The sequence below is a fragment of the Sarcophilus harrisii genome, chromosome 2, assembly GCF_902635505.1.
Source record: "Sarcophilus harrisii chromosome 2, mSarHar1.11, whole genome shotgun sequence".
In the NCBI taxonomy this organism is placed as follows: domain Eukaryota; kingdom Metazoa; phylum Chordata; class Mammalia; order Dasyuromorphia; family Dasyuridae; genus Sarcophilus; species Sarcophilus harrisii.
In genome coordinates, this window is record NC_045427.1 from 493,290,747 (window position 1) to 493,315,496 (window position 24,750).

General features: G+C 36.7%; 1 gene segment (V, D, J or C); it reads left to right on the forward strand.

Moving 5' to 3' along the window:
- The window catches only part of LOC116421022, a 49,731-nt gene extending 25,978 nt beyond the window's left edge, over window positions 1-23,753 (forward strand). Inside the window, 5 exon segments of the C gene segment in view lie at window positions 14,014-14,159; window positions 18,213-18,485; window positions 21,905-21,961; window positions 23,047-23,160; window positions 23,476-23,753. Of these exon segments, the coding sequence occupies window positions 14,014-14,159; window positions 18,213-18,485; window positions 21,905-21,961; window positions 23,047-23,160; window positions 23,476-23,495 (610 nt within the window).
- The last annotated feature ends 997 nt before the right edge of the window (window positions 23,754-24,750 follow it).

Consider the following 24,750-nt stretch of genomic DNA (forward strand, 5'->3'; position numbering starts at 1 on the left):
TTGACTGGGGTCTACGTCCAATAAATGATGGGAAATAGAAATTTGTGGAGTTTTAGAGACCTTTCTATCAGAGTGTATGCTGCAGAGAAACTGACATTTGGATGGGGAACCCAATTGACTATGGAACCACGTAAGTACCCATTCTTTCTGCTCACTGATATCAGTATAACACTTTTTCTAAAACTTTCATTGTAGGTATGGTGGGGAAATGTTGGGAAATTAAAAAGAGAAAAGAGCAACATGAATATGGAAAATAGGGGAAAAAATCTGGAGGATGGGAAGAGAAAGGGGACTTCTTGGAGACAGAATTCCATCCCACTGGAAATTTTCATATTAAGCTTTTACAATCATTTGTCAAGCATGCTAGGGTGGGGGGAAGATTCTTATTCAGGCAAGTGCTCTATTTGTTTTCCAAAGTCCTTTCAAATATAACACTTCGATTCTATTAAGGACATGATAATCTATTGATCCTCCAAGTTAGGAGGACTGACTTAAGATCACACTCAGTATTTAGGATTCTGGAGAGACCAGAACAGTTTCAAAAGAAATGTAAAGAGTCAAAGAAAGTTTGATTAAATTTTTGAACTTTCTGCTCCAGTCAACATATTCTACTTTTTGAACCTTGCCACCCAAAGAAGACAACTCCCAAACAAGAAGAAGAGTGGTGTAGTGGATAGGACACTGGATTTGTAGTCAGGATGGACTGACCTGAGACACCTACAGGTTCTATGATCCTCACAAATAATAATTTCTCTCAGCCTGATTTTCCTTTTCTTTAAAAAAGAAGTTTGAATTGACAGTCATTAAAGTTTTCCTCCGAAATTTTGAATATATCTCACACCAGAATGACTCATGGTCAGTCTCTTTCTCCTAAAAGATAAGAGAGCCCTGAGTGAACCCTAGAACTTGCCCTGAGACAGATATACTCCTTTGGTCAACCCAAAACTAAAGCAGTGTCCAAGGTGAGAGCATTAGAGACTAGGGCCAATGTTCACTTGCATTCTTTAGAATATCAAATAAGTAATGTCTGTCTTCTTCCCAATATCATATTTATTTCTCACTGGAGGAAAATGATGGCTCCAGAAAAATGGATTATAGATAGGTATTCGTTCTTGTTTAAGGTGTTGGATAAAGTATGCTCAAAAACTTTAATTGACTTCCCTGTTTTCAAATGGGAGACTAAGTTCCAAGCAGAATAAAGCTAATATTTTAGAACTCTTTAAAATTTTTCTCTATTCTAACCAAGAAGAGTAATTTTATTTTGTTTATCTCCCTTCCAATAAGAGATAGTGCAGACTCTTTAATTAATGGTTGCAAAATAGAGCATGATAAAGGTTCCACAGTAATTAGGATATCATCTTCTGAAGTCATTTGAAAGGCATTTAAATAAAAACAGAATCTTGCTGTTTCAAAAATAATGGGGGAGGGGGGAGAACCTTCCTCATTTGGCATAATTTTTATGGTAGATTTGATCAAGCACCAGACTAAAGTATCTCCAGTTTTAGAGGTTGGCCATGAACTCAATAAACTAGGGAAAAGACTCTCCTCACTCAATTCTGCTACTTGTCTGCTCAAAGAATCACTGATAAAATCATAGATAATGCAGAGCATAGGACTAAATAGGAATCATGAAGTGTGAGTTCTAATAAGGTTAACAATGACCCTTACCTGTCATGGTTGTTGCAGGTAAAAAGGAGTAAAAATTATTACAAATAAAATGAGATATTTGTAAGGTATTCACAAATCTTAGAACATTATATAAATGTTATCATTGTTGTTGTTGCTGCTGCTGCTGCTGCCACTGCTGTGATTGTTATTAATACCATTGGTGGGGTTTCCTTTAAGCACCAACTAAAATCCAACTTTCTACAGTAAGCCTTCCCCAATCCCTCTTAGTTCTAGAGCCCTTTCTCTGTTAATGATCTCCTATTAATCCTGTATTTATAGTTTGTTTGTATTTGTCTATTTACATGCTGTCCAATAGATTGTGAGCTCATTGAGAGCAGGGACTCATAATAGGACATTGAGTGAGGCACTTAGTACAGTGTTGGCACAGAGCAGGCACTTAATAAATGTTTATTGATTGATTATTGGCTAGAGAAGGACAACCAGGATAATAAAGGAACTTTATACTATCCTTATCCGATAATTGGTGTGAAGGAACTTGAAGTCTGGGGGAGAAAAGAAAATCTAAGGGAAATCTGGCAGCTGTTTTCACCTACTTGAAGAGTTGTTATAATACAGGAAAATTATTAGAAGCACTGAGAAGATCTAGATTCAGATTACACTTCTAATTATTTTTATATATGTGAACTTGAGCAAATTATTTAGCCTTCTTTAGCCTCAGTTTCTTCACCTGCAAAATATATTAAATAAGCTCTGAAGTCCTTTCCAGATTTAGATCTATGATCTCGTGACCTATTGCATCTAATGGGTAGACCTGTGACCATGAGACAAAAATTATAGGAGGGAAAATTTTGGAGCAATCATAAGAAAAACTTCGTAAAAATTGGAGCTGTCCAAATATGAGATGAGTAGCCTTGGTGCAGAAAGAAAAATTCAGAGATAAAGTTCCCTTCCTCTGGAGACCTTTAAATGGAGGTTGAATAATTATTTATCAGTGATATTGCTGAAGAAATTTATATTCCTTTGCCACTTATCTACCTATAATTTGGAGGCAAAAATGCAGTAGCAACTGGGGGAATCAATAAAGGTTTTGTATAAAACAATTTGGGATTCATAGATCTATGGATTGATGTCAGAGAGTTCATGAATTTGGAAAGGAAAAAATTAACATCTTTTAGTATAATTTTTCTTAAAGTCATATAATCTTCTGAGTCTATAAATATCCCATGCATTAAATTATTTGGAACACACTCAAAATGGTATAGTGGAAAGAACAGTAACCTCAGTATCAGGCTACCAACCTTGGTTCTAGTCTATGTAATTAAAGAACTCTTTGACCTGACCATGGGGAAACCCCTTTACTTATAGGTTTCCACCTATATATAAAGAAGATGTTGGACTAAATGATTTCAGAATTCTATGATTCTAGATGCCTCTCTGAGGTTCTTCCAGACTATGGTAGTAAGAATAGGTTCATTTACAGTAAATTCTTATTAATTTAAAATTCAATGGACTAAACAAATTGGAATCTGAATTTGCTTTGCAAATATTCTATGTTAATTAAAAAATAGTTTACTACTTGGAGATGAAAATTTTCCAGAATTATATAATCTTTTGGATAACCCAATATCCAAGCATTAATTAACAAATAAATTAATGATTCATTTATAAAACAATATTAATTGCATTAATAATAATACAATTCCAGATCTTTTATCTTCTCCTCTGGAGGCCTTTCTCCCAATCCTTTCACCCATCCTCTGAAGCAATTTCCAAATACTCATTTATGAGGTTATAGGAAAAAAATTCCCACAGATCAAGGACTTCTCAAGTCATTTCCTGTGAATACTGAGCATCAGGAGACCCTTTCAGAGAGTTAATCCCACTTCTGAAATACCACTTGTGCACCACACACACACACACACACACACACACACACACACATCATCATCATCATCATCTAGACTCCCTTAATTATACAATGGAAAGATCACTGGCAAGGAGTCAAGTACTTGATTTTTAGGCTTAGGTCTTTTACTTGTTAGTGATATGAATGAAGCAAGTGATTTAAGCTCTATAAGCCTGGAGTTTACTCATTTACAAATGGACATAATGATAATGCTACCTATATTACAGCTCAATGTCCCTGTAATATAGGTTAAAATGCTGGACTTAGGGGTCAGAAAACCTAATTCTAACTCTACTCCTTAGTATTTGTGTGATGTTAAATAAGTCATATAACTTCTCTGGATCCTAGATTTGGATAAGCTGGTCTTCTGAAGTCCCTTTCTAAGATACCATGGATATCTGGGATGCCTTCCAACACTAAATAGATGGTCTTGTAGTAAGAATGAGAATAGGTGTTTTCTGAAAGTCCTGTCCACGAGCAAATCTATTTTTTCTGTAATCCTAAGCACTTATTTAGTAATATTGAGAGAATAATAGGGCAAAATAGATTTGCTATTCTTCATCCATCTCAAGCACTTTGGTCGATACAACTTTCTTTTTTCTACTTTAAATTTCTTCAACAAACAGAATTCAGGATATATTGAAAAGGAGGTAAATTTTATCTACCAATAGCCCTTTAATCAGAAAAAGGTGTAGAGGACTGACATGGTGAGCATGACAAAAATCATTAGATAATGGGAGTCAGAAATTTGAGATTTCATCTCTTGGCTGCTCAAAAACTCTTTGTGATGGCAAAGGCCCTCCAGGGGTTATCTAGTCCCGACCTCCATTCCTAAGAAGGAAGTGTATCTCAACCACCTCAGAGAGATAAGTGCATCCTCTTTATTCTTCAAGGTTTTCAAAGGCTCCATAGCCTCACCCAACAAACTATTTCAGTGCCTAAAGCCCCTCACTATTGTGACTTCTAGGTCTAACTCTCCTACTCACAAGCTTGACGACCTCAGTCAAATCAATTAATCTCTCTCAGACTTAGTTTCTTCATCTGAAAAATATGGAGGTTGCATTAGGTGGTCTCTGAGTTTGTTTCTAGCTCTATCAATCTATGTGTTCTGTTTTCACTCAACTTAAATCTCTCCTACTGCAATTTAAGACCATTTCCTCTTCCTTTAATCTTATCACATCATATATCACAAAATGTCCTTCTGTGTACTTCCAGTTTGCCATCAATGTTCCCTTCCATTCTTCAGATCTAATTACCCAACTCCAAGTTCTTTAACTATTAGAGAGTGACAAAATACAAAATGTAATTCCACCAGATCTTTGGACTGAATTTTAATGCAAAATAAAGGGCCTCTAAAGATTGAGGAGGTAAGGTGTTAATATAGGTCAAACCCAAAGGAAGTAGGGCAATGAGTGGGTCAGTGATGAAGATGAGGGAACCACCTGCCTGGAAGCTCATGTCAGGGCAATCTTGCTGACAAAAGGAGAGAGGTTTTGTGTTAGGAACACGGATTGTATGATCTTTTAATGATCTTTGGGAAAGGAACCCTTCTGGAAATGGAACCAAGTAAGTAATTGTGACTTTGTTTTTGTTTGCTTCAAATGCAGTACAGATGCTTTTGAAACTGAGTTCTAAACATTTTTATGATATCTTTGAAAGAAATTTTTTAAAGACCTCTCTTCTTCAACCTATCAGATGGATAGCAGAGAAACAAAGGAAGGGCCAGGGACAGACAAAGGCAGAATCTCCTGCACTATCTAATGTGGATTATGTGCTGACAATTGGCCCTTATGATCACCTTTTTCCCCTGAATATTCTCCATTCACCTCCCTTTTCTATTTGTTTAACCAGCCCATTAAGTTGCAGGTGAAAGGCAGCCTGGCATCATCATCACCATCATCATCATCACATACATAACTATTTAATTTTTGTAAAGTGCTTTGTAAATATTATGTCACTTTATCCTCACAACAACCCTGAGAAGTAGGAGCTATGCAGATGAAAAACTGAGGCAGCAGAGATTAAATGATTTGCCCAGGGTCATAGAGCACTCTCCCAGTGAGTATCTGAGGCAACATTTGTCCACTCCACACAGCAATCTAATTGCCAGTAAAACATAATGCAAAGTATTCTCTACTTAGAGTCAAAAAGCCCTGTGTGCAAATCCTGCCTTTGGTATTTACTAGTTGCATGACTAAAGGCCAGTCACTTAAACTCACTAAGTCTCAGTCTTCTCATCTGTGAAATGGAAAGTTAGGCTGGCTGGCCCTTCAACTGCAAATCTATGATTGCATGATTCTTATCAAATTGACCCCATACTGCAGCTGATTTGATACAGCATGACATAGAAAAGAAACATCAAATATCTGGTTCACAGGCTACATTGCACCCATCATTTCTGAGTGCAACGAGAACCAGATTAAAATGTAAAATGGAAAGTTTTTAACAAAAATAAATAAAACAATATTTAACAAAATGAATAAAAATTCAGTAGAAAAAGAGAATGTTAATATGTGGGTATCTAAGTCAATATGAAGTCTACAGGGTTCCTTATGGACTATTCAGTAACCTCTTTTCTATTTGAATATGATAACATTGATATAGAAGGGCCCTGAGGTGTGAATCAGGATACCTAGATTTTATTTCCAATTCTTACACTAAGTAGCTCAGGGACTTTGGTCAAATAACCAAATCACAGATTTCTCCTAACTAGTTCTCCTTTGAGAAGGAGGAGTTAAGAAGTCAAGCCAGACAGGACTAAAAAAGCTGACGATGGGGAGCCAGGACAAGAGAGCCTTTCTGCCTGAGTGTTGATGCTAGATCTTCTATGCCAACAAATAAAAAAGAGAGTTTTTGTGCTGGGAGAAAACACAGTGTACTATACAATACTCACCTTTGGGAAAGGAACCCACCTGGAGGTCCTGCCAAGTAAGTAACTATGACCCTAGGTTCTTTCTAAGATTGAAAATCAAGCTTTGTTTCTTCTAGGTACATTTCTTGAATTACTTCTGGGAGATTGATAGTTTTCTCCCTGCAACTCTCACATATTCACCCCATCTTACCTTGACTATTCTCTTTTCCTTTCTCTCTGTCTGCCAAACTTTAGAGGTTCAATCCAGTGAGCAGTGAACATGCATCTTCAAATTTACTTGTAAGCAGTGATACATAAAAAAGATCCCAGGTATAAAAGATAAGAAATCTGAGATCTAATCCTAATTCTTAAGGTCACTAGTTATATGTCCTTAAGCAAGTGACTTCTCATCTATAAAATTAAAAACTTCTACAATACGATTTTCTCCAACTCTGTTACATTTTTTTGGCTAATAAAATTCCATTATTTAAGCCCATGTCTTCCTTTAGAAGATAATAATAATATGATGATGATGATGATAATCTCCTTTGCAAGATAAGAATAAGAGCTCACTTCACATAGAGTGCTCCTTCCAGCAACACTGGGAAATGGATGGAATAAATATCAATTTCACTATTTTATAAATGAAGAAACTGGAAGCTCAGAGAAGTTAAGATATCCAGAGTCCCATAGCTAAATGATGGAACAAGACCCAAATCCAGGTTTTCTCACTCCAAGAATGGTACTTTTCCACAATGTCATACTTGTTCTTGTGTGATAACATATAAGCATCATCAGCATTGGCATTGGAAGCTCCTTTCTATATTATAAAATCTTTGGATTCACCTAAATACTCTCATTAACTTTCCTTTTCAGGCTTCTCCCTTCCAAATCTAACTAAACCCAACTCTTTTAAGCATGTTTGAAAGCAGAAAAGTGGAAGGAGGGGGAGGAAGGGCGATGAGTGAGCCCAGCTGCCTGGGTACAGTTGCCAGGATCGTTATGATACTAAGAAAAGAGAGATTTTTGTATTGGGACCGCAGGCAGTGAGGCACTAGTCTTTGGGAAAGGAACCCGCCTGGAGGTCGTGCCAGGTGAGTGATGGTGATATTATGTTCTTTCCAACAGACCAAGTTGATTTTGTTTCTCCCAATTCATTCTGCTCTGTAATACTTCCTCATCCCTCCCTTTTAAACTTATTATTCTCCCTTCTTTTCCCCTTCTTTCCCTGTCATATTTTAGGGTTCAGTCAAGTGGGCAGAAATCACATAAATATGCTAAAATATCTATATTGACGGAGTACTTTAAAGTGAAAGGGGGAGGAGGAGGCCTGTATTCTAATCCCAATTCTGCCACTAATTACCTGTGGAGTTGGAGGCAAGTGCCATTCATCTCCCTGTCGTTTACTCATCTGTAAAATAAGAAGTTTGCTAAACTTCTTTCTATTTCCATAGGCTCTTTTAGTTAACTCCCTTTCCTTTGAAATATATGAATGAATGAATGAATGAGTGAATAAATGAGAGAGACATTTACTAAGTATTTACTATATTCAAAATCATTGTGCTAAGTGTAAATATACTAAATTCTCTGAGGTAGTTTACCTAAATATCATTATTCTCATTTTACATATGAAGAAATTGAAGCTCAGAGAAATTAAGTGACTTGACTGAGATCACATAGCTAATAAATGTAAGATTTTGGACTCAAAACTAAAGTTTCTGACTCCAAGACCAGTAAGTATTTTTTTGCTCTTGTATATTCTCTCTCATTTGCTAAATGAGCAGGCACCATCCTCTCTATAATTTACTACCACAAGAAGGAATATTAATAATAAAGAGATCCTTTCAACATAATAAAATCCCTAGATTCCTTTAAATGTTGTCATTAACCTTCTTTTCCAGTATTTCCTCTTTCAAGTCTAATTAAACCCAACTCCTTTAAACACATTTAAGAGACAAGATAGCATTGTGGAGAGACTTTGGGTTTAGAATTAGGAAGACACACACACATGCATTACAATGTCATTATGGAGAGGGTACAGCCTTGAAACTAAATACTTGGTTATTTCCAGGCCATAAAAACAAAAAACAAAAGAATAGGAAGACAGATTCAGATTTTATCTCTAGCACTTACTACTTCTGTGGCCATGAGCATGTCACATAACCTCTCTAAGCCTCAATTTCCCCATCTATAAAATAGAACAATTAATGATTATAGAACCTACCCCTCAGGATTCTCATAAGGTTCAAATATGATCAAGTATATAATGCTTTTTACAAAATTTAATGTACTCTACATTAAAGAGGCAGTGCAGTATCATCAATGGAGACAGCTTCAGTTGGGAAGAACTAATCTAAGATTGGCCTCTTACAGATATTAACTGTATGACCTTGGTTGATCTCCCCACTCTATTCTATCCTCCATTCAGCTGTCAAATTGATCTTCCTAAAGAACAGAGCTGATCATTTCACTCCCATCTTCACCCATTCAATAAACCCCAGTGGCTCCCAATCTCTTCCAGGATTAAAAATAAAATCTTCAATTTGCCTTTTAAAGCCTTTTAAAACTTCTTGCTCCCCTTCACATACTCTATGACCCAGTGACACTTGTCTTCTTATGGTTTGTCTTTGTGCATGTTCACTGACTGTCCCCCATGCCTAGAATGTTCTCCCTCCTTATCTCTATTTCCTGGCTTCCTTCAAGTCCCAGCTAAAATCAAACTTTCTACACAAAGCCTTTCACAATCTTCCTTTATACTAGTGTCATTATGCTAAGACTCTGCTTATTATCTTCCATTTCTCACATAAATATAGAAATATCTTCCTTGTATATAGTTGTTTTCAAGTTATCTTCCAATGAGACTGTGAGCTCTTTGAGAACAAAGTCTGCTATTTGCCTTTCTTTGCATTCCTAGTTTCTGACATATTTGTTGTTGTTATTCAGTTGATTCAGTTATATCCAACTCTCCATGCCCCATTTTGGAGTTTTCTTGGCAAAGTTCCTGGAGTAGTTTGCCATTTCCTTCTCCAGATCATTTTACAGATGAAATAACTGAGGCAACTATCATTAAGTGACTTCACTAGGGTCACACAACTAGTAAGTGTTTGAAATCAGATTTGAACTTAAGAAGATGAGTCTTCCAGTTCCAAATCTGGTGCTCTATCTGCTGTTTCACTTAGCTGCCTGTCCAGCACATAGTAGGTGGTTAATAAGTGCTCATTGATTTGACTTAACTTAGTGCTCCAAACAAATTTATGACTATAAATTGGAGAGTATTTGGCAACCTATATTGATAAAAGTAATTTTCTCATTTGAAGTTCCATTATCAATGAAGTAGAAGATTAGAATGTGATATATAGTTATAATTATAATAATAATAAATGTCATTTTTATTTCCATTAACCTTTCCACACAAATCTTATTCCCTCTAGCATAGGAAAGCTAAAAAGTATGGATAACAATCTTTTCAGACTGTATTTGAAAATAAAATCAGTTTCTATTTTCTAATACTTATTCTTAAAAAGACCTTCCCTAAGGCTTTGTGTCAAGAGGTCAAATCAGATAAGACTAAAAACCTGGGGTTAGGGAAATGAAAATCCATCTACCTGGTTATTGATGCCAGGAGCAGCTAGATTAATAAGAAAAGAAGTGCTAAAAAGTTAATAAGAAAAAAAGTGCTTCATATTCAACAAATCCACGGATCTTTGGAAAAGGAACTCAACTGGAGGGCATTCCTAGTAAGTGACTAAAAGCTTTGTTTCTCCTAGGCTTGTCTCTCAAGTTAATTTGGCATTACAGAGAGAATGCATAGATTATTTCATGATCACCAATCTTACCCTGAATGTTCTTTGTTTCTCTTTTCTTTTCTGACAAACTTTAGAGGTACTATCCAATTAGCAGCAAATAAATGGATCTTAAATATACCTGTAATGAAATGGTATTGTGTTGTAGAAAGAGCAATGATCAGAGAGACAAGAAGTATGGAATGAATTCTTTATCATCTCAATGAGCAGTGACCACTGGGAAATTCTCTAGCAAAATCAAAAAGATTCTACTCTCCGCTAGTATAACATTATTGTGGTCTTGGAAGTTACATCAAAGTCTACAGGATTTTTTCCTCATTTTTTAAAATATGGAGATTGGTTTAGATAAGTTAAAATGTACCTTCCAGCTCTAACAGAAAATGAGAGCAAATGAGATTTTAAGGGCAGAGGTCAGGAGGAAAATGAGAGTTAACCAGGGACAGTCTTCCTTTCATGATATGGACAAAGATGGCAGGCTAAAAGAGATACCAAGAAACCCGGGGAATTTTATAAAAATGTTAGCATCCAGATGATACCAGACTTCAAACAAGATACCAACATATGTGCTTAGATCTCAGAAAGCCCCATAAGTCTGTGGGTCTCCACTCAGCCCCTTGCGCTGCCCTTTTTGAGTTGTGCAACCAAACTAATGGAAGACAAAGATGCAGCAGGGGTGTTTTTATAAGGCTTTCAACAGTGCCTATGCTGCACATAGCTCATCTTTGGAAAAGTGATTCAGCTTATTGTGGAACCAAGTATCACACATTTCCATTATTCTAGTATTAGAGACAAGACACTAGTCCCTCCATGAAAAAGAGCTTCCTACAGTCCTGAAAACCTGAAATTCCTTGGGGAGATGAAAAACTCTAAAAGAAAAACCCTTCCCTGTAGAGAGAGTTGATTAAATTCTATAGATTGACCTGTTGAATTTAGTTTAAAGAAATGTCATTGTACTTGGCAGGCCTATTCCAGAGTTCAGTGTTGGCAGACAGGCCCTTTACATCCATTTAAATAAAATCCATTTCTGAATTAGGGTTTCTGGCTGGGGACATCGTACCCAAGATCCAATGGAAAGGCAATGCCAGAAGTGATAAGGTTTTCTATCCTGCTTAGGAACACAAAAGTCAAGAGCTGAATTAAGAAGCAATGAAAAAAGAAAGAAAGGAAAGAGAAAGGATAGATAGATAAACACATAAACACATAGATAGATAGACAGATAGATGATAGGTAGGTAGGTAGGTAAGTACATAGGTATGTGGGTAGCAACAGAGAGATGTTTTCTCTTTCAGGTGAAAGGAAGAACATCATGCTACTATATCTGTGTTTTGTCACAATCCATATAATGAAAGAATGTGAAAAGTATAAGAAAAAGTGGGAAACAATCTAATCTACCTTCCTCACTGTGTAGATAAGGAAACTGAAACCCAAAAATGGAAAATGACTTGTCTGAAATGATAACAGTGAGTTAGTTGAAGAATTGATTCTAGAACCCAGGTGTTCGGATATCCAGGCCTGTGCTTTTTTCTGATCATTACTTAAGGCTGTCTTACACCAAAGCACCTAGAGTCAGACTCAAAGACCCCACAAAAATGGGAGATCAGAGCATTGGCCTCCATAGAGCTGTTCATGATAATTAGTCTTTTCAGGTTTCAGAAAGCAACAAAAGAGCAGCATCTGCCACGATCAACACTTCAGATCCCTTCTTGCCTAGTCTGTTACCTCTATGAGCCTAGGGGAGTCAGCCTAACAGTTTGGCAGCAGGCACCCAGCTATTAAACTTATCTTTAGAATAGACTCCAATTTGACTACGCAGGCTAATGATTGCTGATGGCTTCTGGAGACTCTTGAACCACAGGGGAAGTGTTTAGAGACCTAAGGGAAAGGGAAGGGATGATCTTCATTGTGCAAGACAATCCTTGGCAGGAGATTATCCATTATAGCAACCTAACTGTTGGTTCCTTTATTGCCCGAGGACCTGTGAATGGTCCACACAAAGTAATTGTACTTTAATGCTAAGTCATTTCCAGAGTGCGAAGAGTCCAATGAAGTGGGTCTCTCCACTGATCCATAGCTAATGTAACCCAAGGGAAAATGAAGATTCACTATGAAGCATATTTCTGTGGCCAGGCTCACATTGACATATTAGATGGATCCCTGTTTCTCTGCAAAGGGAGTTGATTAAACTCTGAAGATAAACCTATTAGATTTATCTTAAGAAAGTATTACTGAACTTGGCAGGTCTGTCTCAGAGCATGGTGTTGTAGACAAATCCTTTTCAATTGTAAGGAAAAAAACACACCTCATTCCTGAAATAGGACTTCTGCCCCAGGACATTATAAACAGGAAAATAGAGCCAAAAGGGCGGGGATTCTCTCCATCACTATTAAATACCATGGGGGGGTTACATAGCCTATTCCCTAAACTCAGCAAGTTCATTGTAGTCACCTTCTGTCCTGCTGAGTTTCTCAACCGATGCTATAGACTGGGAAGCATGAGGCAATCATTCAGATTGATATTCAATAGTGTATCTACTTCTCTAATAAATAGTAATAGGGTTCTTTCAACGCCTTCATCTCTATTAGCTGAATGTGGTGATTCTCTCTTAAGGAACAAGAGAAAATGCAATGCAAAGGAGAAAGGCAAGAGAAAGAAAAGAGATATAGTTAATTGCTATGTGAATATCTCAGACTGGTAAATTGTAGATGAGAAAAAAATGTAAATATTTGACTTTTTTGTTTAATTTATTTCCGCTTGGAAATAAGAATTACTTGTATCAAACATTTAAGTGTATTCCTTCAGAGGATTGGAAAGAGAGGAGAACGATGAAGGATTCTAGCCTGCCCAATGGAGCTGATCCACATTACCCAGAGGCACCATCTTCTCCACTTGGTTTTCCACTAGTGGAGACATATACTTTCTGAAAGTATGGAATATGAGGTAACAAATGTGAAACTGAAAGAGTGTGAAGTCTGTGCTTCTAATCAAATCTCTCGCCCCAGAGAGATTTGCACAACATATCACCTCTCATTTAACCACCAACCTCCTCTGCCCAGACACCAATTTTTCAGTAATGGAATAAAGTATGACCTGAGTGCCCTCTGAAGTTCAATTTCCCATGTACACTGAAACCTCATGAGACTTGTATCCAAGTCTAGATGTCATGGAAATTTTTTAATACTTTCTAGAAAGAGGAATTTTCTCTACAAGGCAAATATGCCACATAGGCAAGGAAAGCACTATCCAACAGAGGCAATTTCCTGATTTCCTTTCTAGGCTCTGAGTTTAGTGGAAAATACCTCACTCGGCCCAGTGAATCATAAAACAGATTCAAACCTGTGGTAAGACTCTAAGTGATTTGGAACAGAGGATGAGATTTGCAAGGAAAGGGAGGAGAGATAATTTGTTTCTAATGGAAAAGCCATCTCTATGACCCAAGAGAGAGTCCTGCTCATCAGAGTAAAAAAATAGGACAAATTTCTAAATCATTCCATCCCTGACTTTTCAACCATTAAAAATTTTTCTTTTTTGTCTGCCTTCTAGCTATATTATCTCTTCTCTGGTATCCATCCCATTAAACTTGCAGATAAATTTCCTATCTTTAGAGGCACTATAGGGCAAAATGTCACCCTCATCTTGTTCCATTTCTCAGCTTGCCTTTGTGATCATCTCGATGTAAATTCAATGTTCAACATCTCTAATGATCTCTGACACTTAAAGTGGTGATAGTTTGAAAGGTGAAAGAGAATTCACACAACCAGCCTGTGGCCTCAATAAAGGTGACTCTGTAGTTCCCTAACTGTCTGGTTTCTTGACTGAGGCTCCAGGTTAGCTGGAGAACTGGCACAGATGTTCTTGCCCAGGGTCCTAAGTCAGCAGTGGGCTAGTTACGTGCATGGCTGTATAGCAGAGTGCTCCTGGCACACCCGAGCGATGTATTTTGGAAATGGTACAGAGCTGTCAGTAGAGCCTGGTAAGTTACAGTTTTTTGTCTGTTTCTTAGGTTAATTTCATCTCTCTGAATGGTTTTCTTTTACTTTGGTGGTCAAATTCCTTAGGGAAATGTTACAAGAGATGGCAAGCTGAAGATTTAAAACAGTATCAAGCAAGAGATACTCTGTTAGGAGCTTAAAAAACAATCCTTTTGTTTTAGAAATCTTCAGAGCAGCCAGAAAGCATAGACAAAAGGAAGTGGAAGAAGTATGATACTGTTGCCCTAAAGTCAGGACAAAACACACACACACACACACACACACACACACTCTAGTTACAGTTCTCCAGAGATTTGTCTCACGTGTCCACATCCCTTTAGCCATGCTGATCTAGCCTAAAAATGTGTGCTGTGCTTTAGAAATCCTTGCAGAAATATTGTTTGACAAATGTGGTGCATCGTATGGAATATATTTGGGATCTGAAATTGAAGCTATATCCTAAACTTCTTGGTAACTTTGAAATCTTCAGGCACAGTGCTACATAAAACACCCTGTGTATACTCACTACTCTCAGAAATGCAGCAGATATGTTGATATCTAAGCTTCCAGGCAAATAAGGCAAGTTCAAGGTGAAGCATATGCTTATTTGAGTGTTCTGTCTGACAGTTTAATCTTAACTCTGAATTGATTGCCATGAAAATGGGAAAGACCAAAAGTAGGATTCTAAGTTCAAAACAAATTGCATTTTTAAACTAGCAAATGTAATTCTATTTGAAGAAAGGGAAGGTATAGAAGATCAGAAAATTCAAAAGAAATACATTCAGAGCACATTTCAATTCAATATAATTCAATTTCATTTAATTCAACAAACATTATTATGTGCCAACTATATGCAAGGCACCATTAAGAACCAGTAATGTTATCAGTGAAAAAATGACACAATTTCCAACTTTTAAAGAGTTTGTAATTTTAAAAAAGTAAAAAAGATACAAAAATAAGTATAATACATAGTAGTTTTTAGAAAAGCCCAAAAATGACATATGCAACTTCAAATTTCAATTTTTTGAGCATTGGACATGAAGTCAAATAAGATGTGTATTTGAATACAAACTACAGTAATTATTAGCTATGTAATCCTAACCAAATCACTGAGCCTCAGTTTTTTCCATCTATAAAATGAGGGTAAATAATATTTGCATTACTTTCCTTATAAGATTAAGAAGAAAATGTTTTGTAAACTTTAGAACACTAAGAAATGTCACCTATTATTATTGAAGCCAAATGTAGCATCTTAACCAAAGGTTTTTAACCTGACGTTCATGAACTTGTTTCCTTAATGTAGTTTGATAACTGTATTTAAATGTCCTTGATTTCCTTGGTAATCCTATGCATTTTATTTTATGCATTTAAAACCATTATTCTGAGAAGAATCAATAAGCTTCCACAAACTGCCAAAAGGGTCCCCGTCACACACAAAAAAGAGCACCAATTTGTGTCTAGACATTTGAACCATGTTTAACCATATTTAAGGTTTTTTTGGTTTTGTTTTATTTTAATCCAACTTGATTTGAACTTTTAACTTTTTGATTGAATATTTGTTCATTGAAAATTATTCATTAGTCTTAACCATTTACTCAATTATTATTAATTCATCATTGATTAGGCCTGTCATCAATCAAGACAGATCATAACAAAATGTTCTAGAAAATCAGTTTATTGTGGTCAAATTCAACATGCTGACAGTATTCAAAAGTAGACTATAATTCCCTAGGTTTTTCATAACCTTTTCTCATATACATTAGGGTTTTGCAAAAAACAATTACTTTTTTTTTTTGCTTGACCCCCAAAAGGTAGAATTCAAAGCATTGGGTAGAAATTGCAAATAGCCAGATTTAAACCTTCCATAAGGAAAATTATCTCAATCATTAGATCTATCCAAAGATGAGATAGACTGTGTTGGGAAGTAATGAATTCCCTCTTACTTGAGGTCTTCAAGCAAAAGATGGGTTTGATGTAAAGAGGATTCTTGTTGAGGTACAAGACAAACTAGATGATCTTTCCAACTCTGATTCTGTGACTTTTCTCCTGAGCTAGAATCAAGAATCTCAGGTCAGAATCCCATAGCTCAAGTTAATGGAATGTTTGACTTCCTAACACTATAGAATGTTCAATCTTATATGTTCCAAATACTTCATTTTTATAGGTTAGGGAAATGAAAAGAAGGACAGTTTCCAAGCTTACAATGAAGTTAATAGAAGAAACCAGATCAAAACCAGATCACCTTATGTCCAATTAGATATTCTTTCCTTGGGCCCAAGGAGGTCTCTGCTTGGTAGCTCCAGCCCAAATAAATCCAGGCACCTGAGTTCTTTCAGTTCTAGCAACTTTTGACCAAAACAAATATAGGAACCTGCATTTTTATAGCTATTTAGACCTAAGTCTATGGTGGTAAATGATTTTTTCTTTATTAGTTCAATCACCTGTCCCAACTTATGAGATCCTTGTTCTAGATCTGAGACTCCAGAAACTATATCTCCCTCATTTGGGGATCTAATTTCCCTAGTTGGGATGTTTTGTTTCTCTAGTATGGATATGACTGTAGTTAAGGTAGATTATTAAGAACAAGTCAAGATCTTGGCTGCTGGAATTAGTGGAAAAATTATTACAGAGAGGGAAATTAAGTATCCATAAAAACCAACATAAATATATTTCAGTCCAAGATCAAACTTGGGAGACCAAACTGAAGTATCTCTGCTGAGAAGGGGAGTGAGAAGGAGAAAATATGGAATGGAAGGGAGAAGGGGGTGAGTGAGGAAGGAAAACAGAAAGCCATTTGTCATGTGTGGTTTCTAGCCGTTAATACTGAGGTTGTCAGTTGGTCTCAGCTAAAGCAGGGAAAGATGAGGGATTTCTCATGTAGTACCAGGGTGTTTGAAAGCAGGTGCTAGGAGAGTACAAAAGGAGGGGTATTTGCACTCTAATGATGAGGAGCTGATAATATCAAGTTAGGTTTTTGGGAACCTTCTTCCTGTGTTCAGTAAAAATAACAGAATCATATCTTTATACTAAAATTTTCAGTGGAAAAATTTTATGACCTGTCTGATAGAGTTGGTTAGGAGCCCATGGTCAAGACCAAAATTCAAGGTCCATCCATTAGGAACTCCTTCCCTGACTCAAGGAATACTTTGGACATCTGGTTCTTAAAAGAAATTCTACACTTGGCATTTAAAGGCATTTAAAATGCTGCTCTCTGTATTGACTCTTTTCTGATAGTCATTTCACTGAATTGGCAAATAAAGGTACTATCTTGAGAACCACTAAAGAGTAAAATGTTAATGAATTTCTTAGTCCTGCTTTTGTGATCCTTTCAATGCAAACTCCATGTTCAGCATCCTTACTTGATTCCCACCACTTGACGTGATGGTGGCTTCAAAGGTAAAAGAAAATTCACACAACCAGCCCTTAATCTCAGTGAAGGGGACTTTGTAGTTACTTGACTGAAACTCTGAACTAACAAGGGAATAGGCACAGATATTCTTGTCCAGGGCCCTAATTCAGCCATGGACTAATTTTCTTTCTCTACCCACTCAGCAATGGCTCTGAGCCATTCTGAACATAACTTTCAGTCAAACTTATCAGCCATAGTCCAGGCTTAAAATGGCACCATCAGCAGAGGGTTTTTGTCCGTACTATCCAATATCCTATTGCTAATTGGCTGCTGCCATAGAGAGAACAACTAAGACTCAGAAGATAATTAGGTATGGTACTGCCAAAGGCAGGATGATGGATGACTCCTATATCCTGTATTCTGTGGCAATAAGAATGACAATGCTGAATCAGAATATTGTGAGTAACATAATCATCCCTTCATTAGCCACATAAACATGACATTGGTAATGATAATAGCTAACATTTATATAATGCATCTCTTTTTGCTTCCCCTGCCCATCCTCTCAAGTGTTCAGGAATCAGCAAACAGATAGCAGAGTTTAAAAAAAACAGATCATTGGTAGAAAGTTGATCTTTTGAGTTAACTATTTCTATAATCATGCCTTGGTCAGTCACCTCACAGAGAAATTGATTATATTTTTCAGAACTCCAAGAACCTTCTATGCCCTCAGTCTTTGTCATGAAAAATGGGACCAATGTTGCATGTTTGGTGAAGGACTTCTACCCCAAGACTGTGGATATACATCTCGATCCAGAAGACAATACAAAAGAAGGAGCGGTCACCATTGCCAATGGGAAGTTCAGCGCTATCAAGCTTGGCCAATATAAGAAAGATTTGGAACAAATTAACTGTATAGTTCGGCATAACAATAAGACCATGGTGGCTTCTTACAAAAGGCCCTTTGAGAAGAGTTCAGGTATGATCTCAGGAAAACCGGGAATGGGAAAAGAATAAGGGAAGTTATGGGAGGGAATACTAAACATCTCCATCCTCAAAATGGTGCTGTGTTGGAAATGGATAGCTAGACAAGAGCTCTAGGTTCAAACATTTTGTGCCTGAGTTAAAAGAGTAAGTAACAGGAGGGAAAGCTCAAGTACATGGCCCCAGAAAACTCACATCACATACATTTCTATATCAGTAATTGGAACACTGGAAGGAAATCTTTATAAGATGTGAAAAAAAACAGTAGACATGAAGACTAGGTTTGAGCCCCAGTTCTAACACTTATTTTGTTTCTGTGACCATAAATATTGCAATTAGCTGTGATCTTCTCATCTGTAAAAATGGTGGAAATAATGAGTGCTTTGTGAGGAGAGTGCTTTGTGAGGAGAGTACTTTGGAAACTATAAAGTGTTTTCTAAAGGCAAATTATTATTTTCATTTTCTCTATGAACTTCAACCAGTCAATCAGCCCTTTCCATGTCTTTTCCTCAAGATTAATGATCTGTGGACACTGTACAATCTAGACTGGTGCTGACCCCCAACAGGAAGCAACCCAAACTGTCCTAGCTATCAGAAACCCATCAGAAATTCCTTCAGAAGTTATGTTTTATAGAGTCAACCAAATAACTTGAGATATTGAAATCATGATGTAAAAGAAAATGTTGGTCCAGAAGTCAGAATAATTAATAACTCACATTTTTAGATTTATAAAGCCCTTTCTTCTCAACACTGGGAAGTAGATATAAAATTTATGGACTCATCTATGCAAAAATGTTTGTAGCAGTTCTTTTCATAGTGACAAAGAATTGGAAATTGAATGGATGTCCATCAATTGGGGAATGTCTAAATAAGTTATAGTACATAAATGTAATGAAATATAAGAAATATAAATTTCTATAAGAAATGATAAGCAGGCTGATTTCAAAAAATCCTGGAAAGGCATACTGAATTGATGCTGAGTGAAATGAGCAGAACCAAGAGAACATTGTACACATTAATAGCAAGATTATGGGATTATCAATTAAAATAGACTTAGCTCTTCTCAGCAATACAGTTATCCAAGACAATTCCAATAGGTTTGGGATGAGAAATGCCATCCATATCTTTAGATAGAAGTATGGATACTGAGTGCAAATTGAAGCGTACAGTTTTCACCTTTTTTGTTTGCTTTTTCTTTCTCATGTTTTTTCCCTTTTGTTCTGATTTTTCTTTCACAACATGAGTAATATGGAAGTATATTTTTAGAAAAAAGAGAATAAGATCAATTTAAGATGGAGAGATATTGAAAGTTTCAGGAAATAACACCTGAATTATACCTTGAAAAAAAAGAGGTATTACAGAAGAGCAAAATTCCTTCATACACATGTAAGAAAAAGGAAATATCAGAATGATACTACAAAACAACTAACAATCTATTTTGGCTGGAATGTAGAGTACATGGATGGTATCAACATGAAATAAGTTTGAATATCTAAGTTGGAACTAAAAAGCATGAAATGCCAAGCTGTAGGACTTATATTTTTCCTATTGGTAATAGGGAGCCAATGATGACTCAATCAGACCTTTGTATTAGGAAAATAATACTGGAAATTTTGGGAAAGATAAATTGAAGGAGAGGGAGACATGAGTAAAGAGTTCATGGGCTATAATGAATCAGGTAAAATGAGCCTGATCCAAGATGGTGGCAGTGAGTTAAGAAGAAGGGAGATAGATAGATAGATGAAAGACATTGTAAACATAGTTACTCTATGTCTGGACTATGTGGTACTGGCACCTAATTTAAGTTGGTGGATGGGGAAAAAAGGGAAGAATCAAAGAATAAATAAGTTAAGTTTTTGAACTTATATTTCTGAATAGATGATTGTACTCTATAGAGAAAGATACAGATGGAGAGGAAGGGCAGATTTATGAAGGAAAGAGAACAAATTCAGTTTGGGATCTGTTGAATTTAAAATGCTTATAACAACATCCTATCCATCAAGCAGTTGGTGAAAATGGCACTGGTACTTACCTGCATAAAAATAATAAGTAAAGCCATGAGAATGGAACAAATCCCAAAGAGACAAGACAGATCCTTGCAGGGGATGTGGACTTAAAGTCTAGTAAGATTATGACACAGCAAATGAGACTGAAAAAAGCAGTCAGAAAAGTAAAAGAAACAGAAGTATAACAGAAGTCAAAAATGGGTAGGATTTCCAGGAGGAAGAAGAATTCAATAGTAGTCAATGCTACAGTAGAATGATGAAAACTGAGGAAAAGGATGTTGGTGTTTCACAACTAAAAAGCCAGTGAAGAACTTTGAAAAAGTAGCTTCCTGTTAGTTTGGAAACCACATTATATATGGTTCTTCTTGTCTTCATGTACTGACTGATCCTCCTATATGGAATACATTTCCTCCAAGGCTACCTCTTCTCAGAATTCCTGGATTTCTTCAAGACTCAACACAGCACCATCTTCAATATGAGATCTTTTCTGTTCCTCCTAGCAAGGTCCTCCAAGATTACCTTCTATCTACTCTCTACATGTCTTATATGTAGCTAGTTCCATGTGTATTGTACCTCGTTGTAAGCTAGGTTTTTTTCATTCCTTGCCAGCCTCAATGTTTAGCACAGTGACTGACTCGTAGTATGAAATGTCATAAGTAAAACTCTTTGCAAACTTTAATGTGCTCTATAAAATGTCACTAGCTGTTGGTGATTGTGCTAATGATGCTGTTGTCAAGCAATTAATAAAAGCCTTGTTGCTGAGTTGTTTCAGTCATGTCTGACTCTTTGGGGTCTGACAAATTGATTTTATTTGGGGTTTTCTTGGCAAAGATACTAGAGTTGTTTGTCATGTCCTTCTCCAGCTCATTTTACATATGAGGAAACTGAGATAAACAGAGTTAAGTGACTGGCCTAAGATCAGATAGCTAGTGGTAGCTGAGGCTGGATTTGAATTCAGGTCTTCCTGACTCCAAGATCAGTACTCTATCCATTTTCTCTGCCATCTAGCATTAAATGCTTATCAACTAATTAATGAAAAGTGAGAAAGTGAAGGCAATAATATAAACTACTTCTTCTAGAACTTCAGGGATGCAGGTGAGAAAATAGGAAGGTAGTATGGTCAGGGAAAGAATGATTTGGGTTAGGACAGAGCTGAGAATTTTTATAGGAAGTAATTAAAGGGCCAGCAGAGAAGGAGCAACTGAAGATGGATGAGTAATGATTAATAGAGCGAGCTCCCAAAGGAGATAGGATGTTCCAAGGGCACTCAGCCTCATTAGACTTTGTTTACCTTATCTGTAAATTAAGGGGTTGGATTAGATGTTGCCTTTGAGCTTTGAAATTCTATGATTTCCTTGGCTAGAAGTAGAATATAGAGCCTCTAATTTTTTTATTTCATTCTTTCCAGACCTAAAGAAAGACAGTGACCAGGAATTATCTTCTCCAAAGTGCCACAAACCCACAGGTAAGTTTAAGTAAAGAGATTAAAAAGTGGGGCAAGAGAAATTTAAGACCAAAATCTGCAGCCCCCATAAGGACTGAGAGAATGATTAAAAACAGCCAAAATTAGAAATCAACAAAGAAACTTTACCTAAGAAATATGGGGGATTAATTGCTACAGTCTCCCTAAAAAAAATATGGGAGACTATAGCAACTAATCCCCCACACTTGGTAATAACTTCCCCAAATCACTCTGGGTGTGTATGTGTTTGTATATAATTATTATTGCTAATATTTATAAGGAGCTTTACAAATATCATCTCATTTGATCCTCACAGCAAGGATGTAGAAGGTAGGTGCTATTGTCAGCCCCATTTTCCAGATGAGAAAACTGAGACAAAGGTTAAGTGACTTACCCAGTGTCATACATTTAATAAGGATCTGAAACCATATTTGAATGCAGGTCTTCCTGATTCCAAGTCCAACACTTTAACTACCCTATCTGCCTCAAGATAGACAGACAGACAGACAGATAGATAGATAGGCAGACAGATAGAACCTAACTTTCTGTGTGTGTGTAATTTTCCAACACAGAATATAAACTCCTAGCAAGCAAGATCTGTTTCTTTTTCTTTATATCCCCAGCACACAATAGGCACTCAATAAAGGCTTGTCAAATGAATACTTGTTTAAAAAAAAAAGGAGGCAACAGTGAAAAGAGTGCTGATTTTAGGGTCAGATAACCTGGATTCAAATCCTGTCTTATCCTGTTGTTTTCTTATGAGTGAACATCTTACTTGACCTTTCTGTGCCTCGTTTTCCTCATCTGTAAAATTAGGGGATTGAACTAAAAAAAATGAAGTCCCTCCTGAATCTCCAGCCTCTGGCATCCTTTGCAGACTTCCTTGGACTATCTGTGTGAATTCTAGAGAAACTCTTGATTGGGGTTACCACAGCAGAGACTTGGATTTCAAGAATAAGTGTGATTATAGGAAGGGAACAAAAGAGTGATTCAGGGCAGAGGAAAGTCGAAGTCACTGTGGAGTGCCTTTCTCTAGGCTGGAATCTCATCACCACCGATGCTACTTCCCTTAATTTTCCTCTTTATAGTGCAAATTGAGAAATTGAACTTGCTGTCCATCACCCTGCTGGGGCTCCGTGTGCTGCTCGCCAAGAGCATTGCTGTCAATTTATTCTTGACTATCAAGTATTTTTTACTGTCAGGTAAGAAGAAAACTCAGCCACACTCACTACCCTCTTTCCACCCAAATTGAGAGACCCTCATGAAAGAAGCAACATAAGAGTCAGCTAGTTGAATTGCTTACTTCATGTAACACTTGCTAGGACCAGTGGACCATTGACTAGTATACATCTTTAACTTCTACTTCCTTGCTCCCTTGTCTTCCTAGGTCCTATCCCCAGGCCCTCCAAACTTCTGACTTGGGAGGCTGTGCTAAACCAATATTTTAAAATTTTCCATCTACACTAAGGGACTTCCAAAGAACAACTTATTGACACACCATTCTCCTTTACTTGCAGGCTCATCTACCCCAAAGTGATCAGAGAACTCAAGGACTCACTGAGATGTTTTCCCTTGGCTTCCTCTTGCTGTGATGTAAATGGCTTTCTGGGTGTCTATTTTGACCAGAAGGTTTTTTTCTTAACTGCTTTTGCTTTGGAAAAATTAGACCCAATTCTTTTCAAAGCCAGGTGGAAAGACAGCCCTGGAGGAGATGGCTGATCATTCCAGTTCTTTGTACAGTTTCTGTAACTTTGAAAAGGAAAATGAAATCGTCTCATCACTTTGACTGTCAGACTTAAACATCTGAAAAAAGTATTTCCTCTCCCTTCTGATTTCTGCTAGCTCCAGAACTTGAACCAAGGGAAGAAAAAAGACTCAGTTTTGTCCCAAAGCCCACATTTATTCATCTTAATGGTCTATCTTCTCTGTGCTCATGGTAGGAGCCACAAAAGAGATAATGTCAGAAACCTTCTTTTTTCTAGAATCCTGGGACTAGAAAAGACCTCAGAGATCATTTCAACCAACATCTGCTTGCAGCATGGATTCAATATCCCTAAGAAATAACTGTTTAGCCTCTACTAGTCATCTAGCAATGAGGAGCTCATTACTTCACCAGGTAGCTCATTGGAGGCACCATGGAATAGTGGAAGGGAAACAGAGTATTAAGGCACAGGAAGAACTGGATTGGAATTCTGACTCAGATACTTAACTAGCTATGTGACCCTGTGCAAAAGTCACATTTAACTTATTTAGTCTTAAGTTTCTTCAGTAAAATGATGGAGTTGTACTCAGTAACCTCCAAGCGCCCTTCCTTTTTTCTAGTATTACTTAATTTTTGTATATCCCTAATCATTAAGAAGTGTTTATAATAAACTAAAATCTGCCTCACTTAATCCTTCACCCACTGCCCCCCACAGCTCTTTCTAAAGGGGCTGAAAAAAATTAATCTCATCTCTTTTCAATATAACAGCCCTTCAAATAGTTTAATATACTTATAGTTCCCCTTGCCTCCAAGTTTCTTCTTCTCTATGATAAATACCCTCAATTCCTTCAACTAATTTTTGTATGGTCTACTTTATAGTCTACTTGTATTTTGCAGCTTTCCTTATTTTCTCTGAGTTTAATATAGTACTTGAGATAAATATTTTTTGATATTTAATAAATTTGATTTGACTTGTTGATTCTCATTTTACTGATCACTTTCTGGGAATGTTCCTCTTTGTTTGTATCCCTCAAGGACAGAATTTCATATTATATAATGAAATCTCCCATTCTGAATACTGTTATGTCCA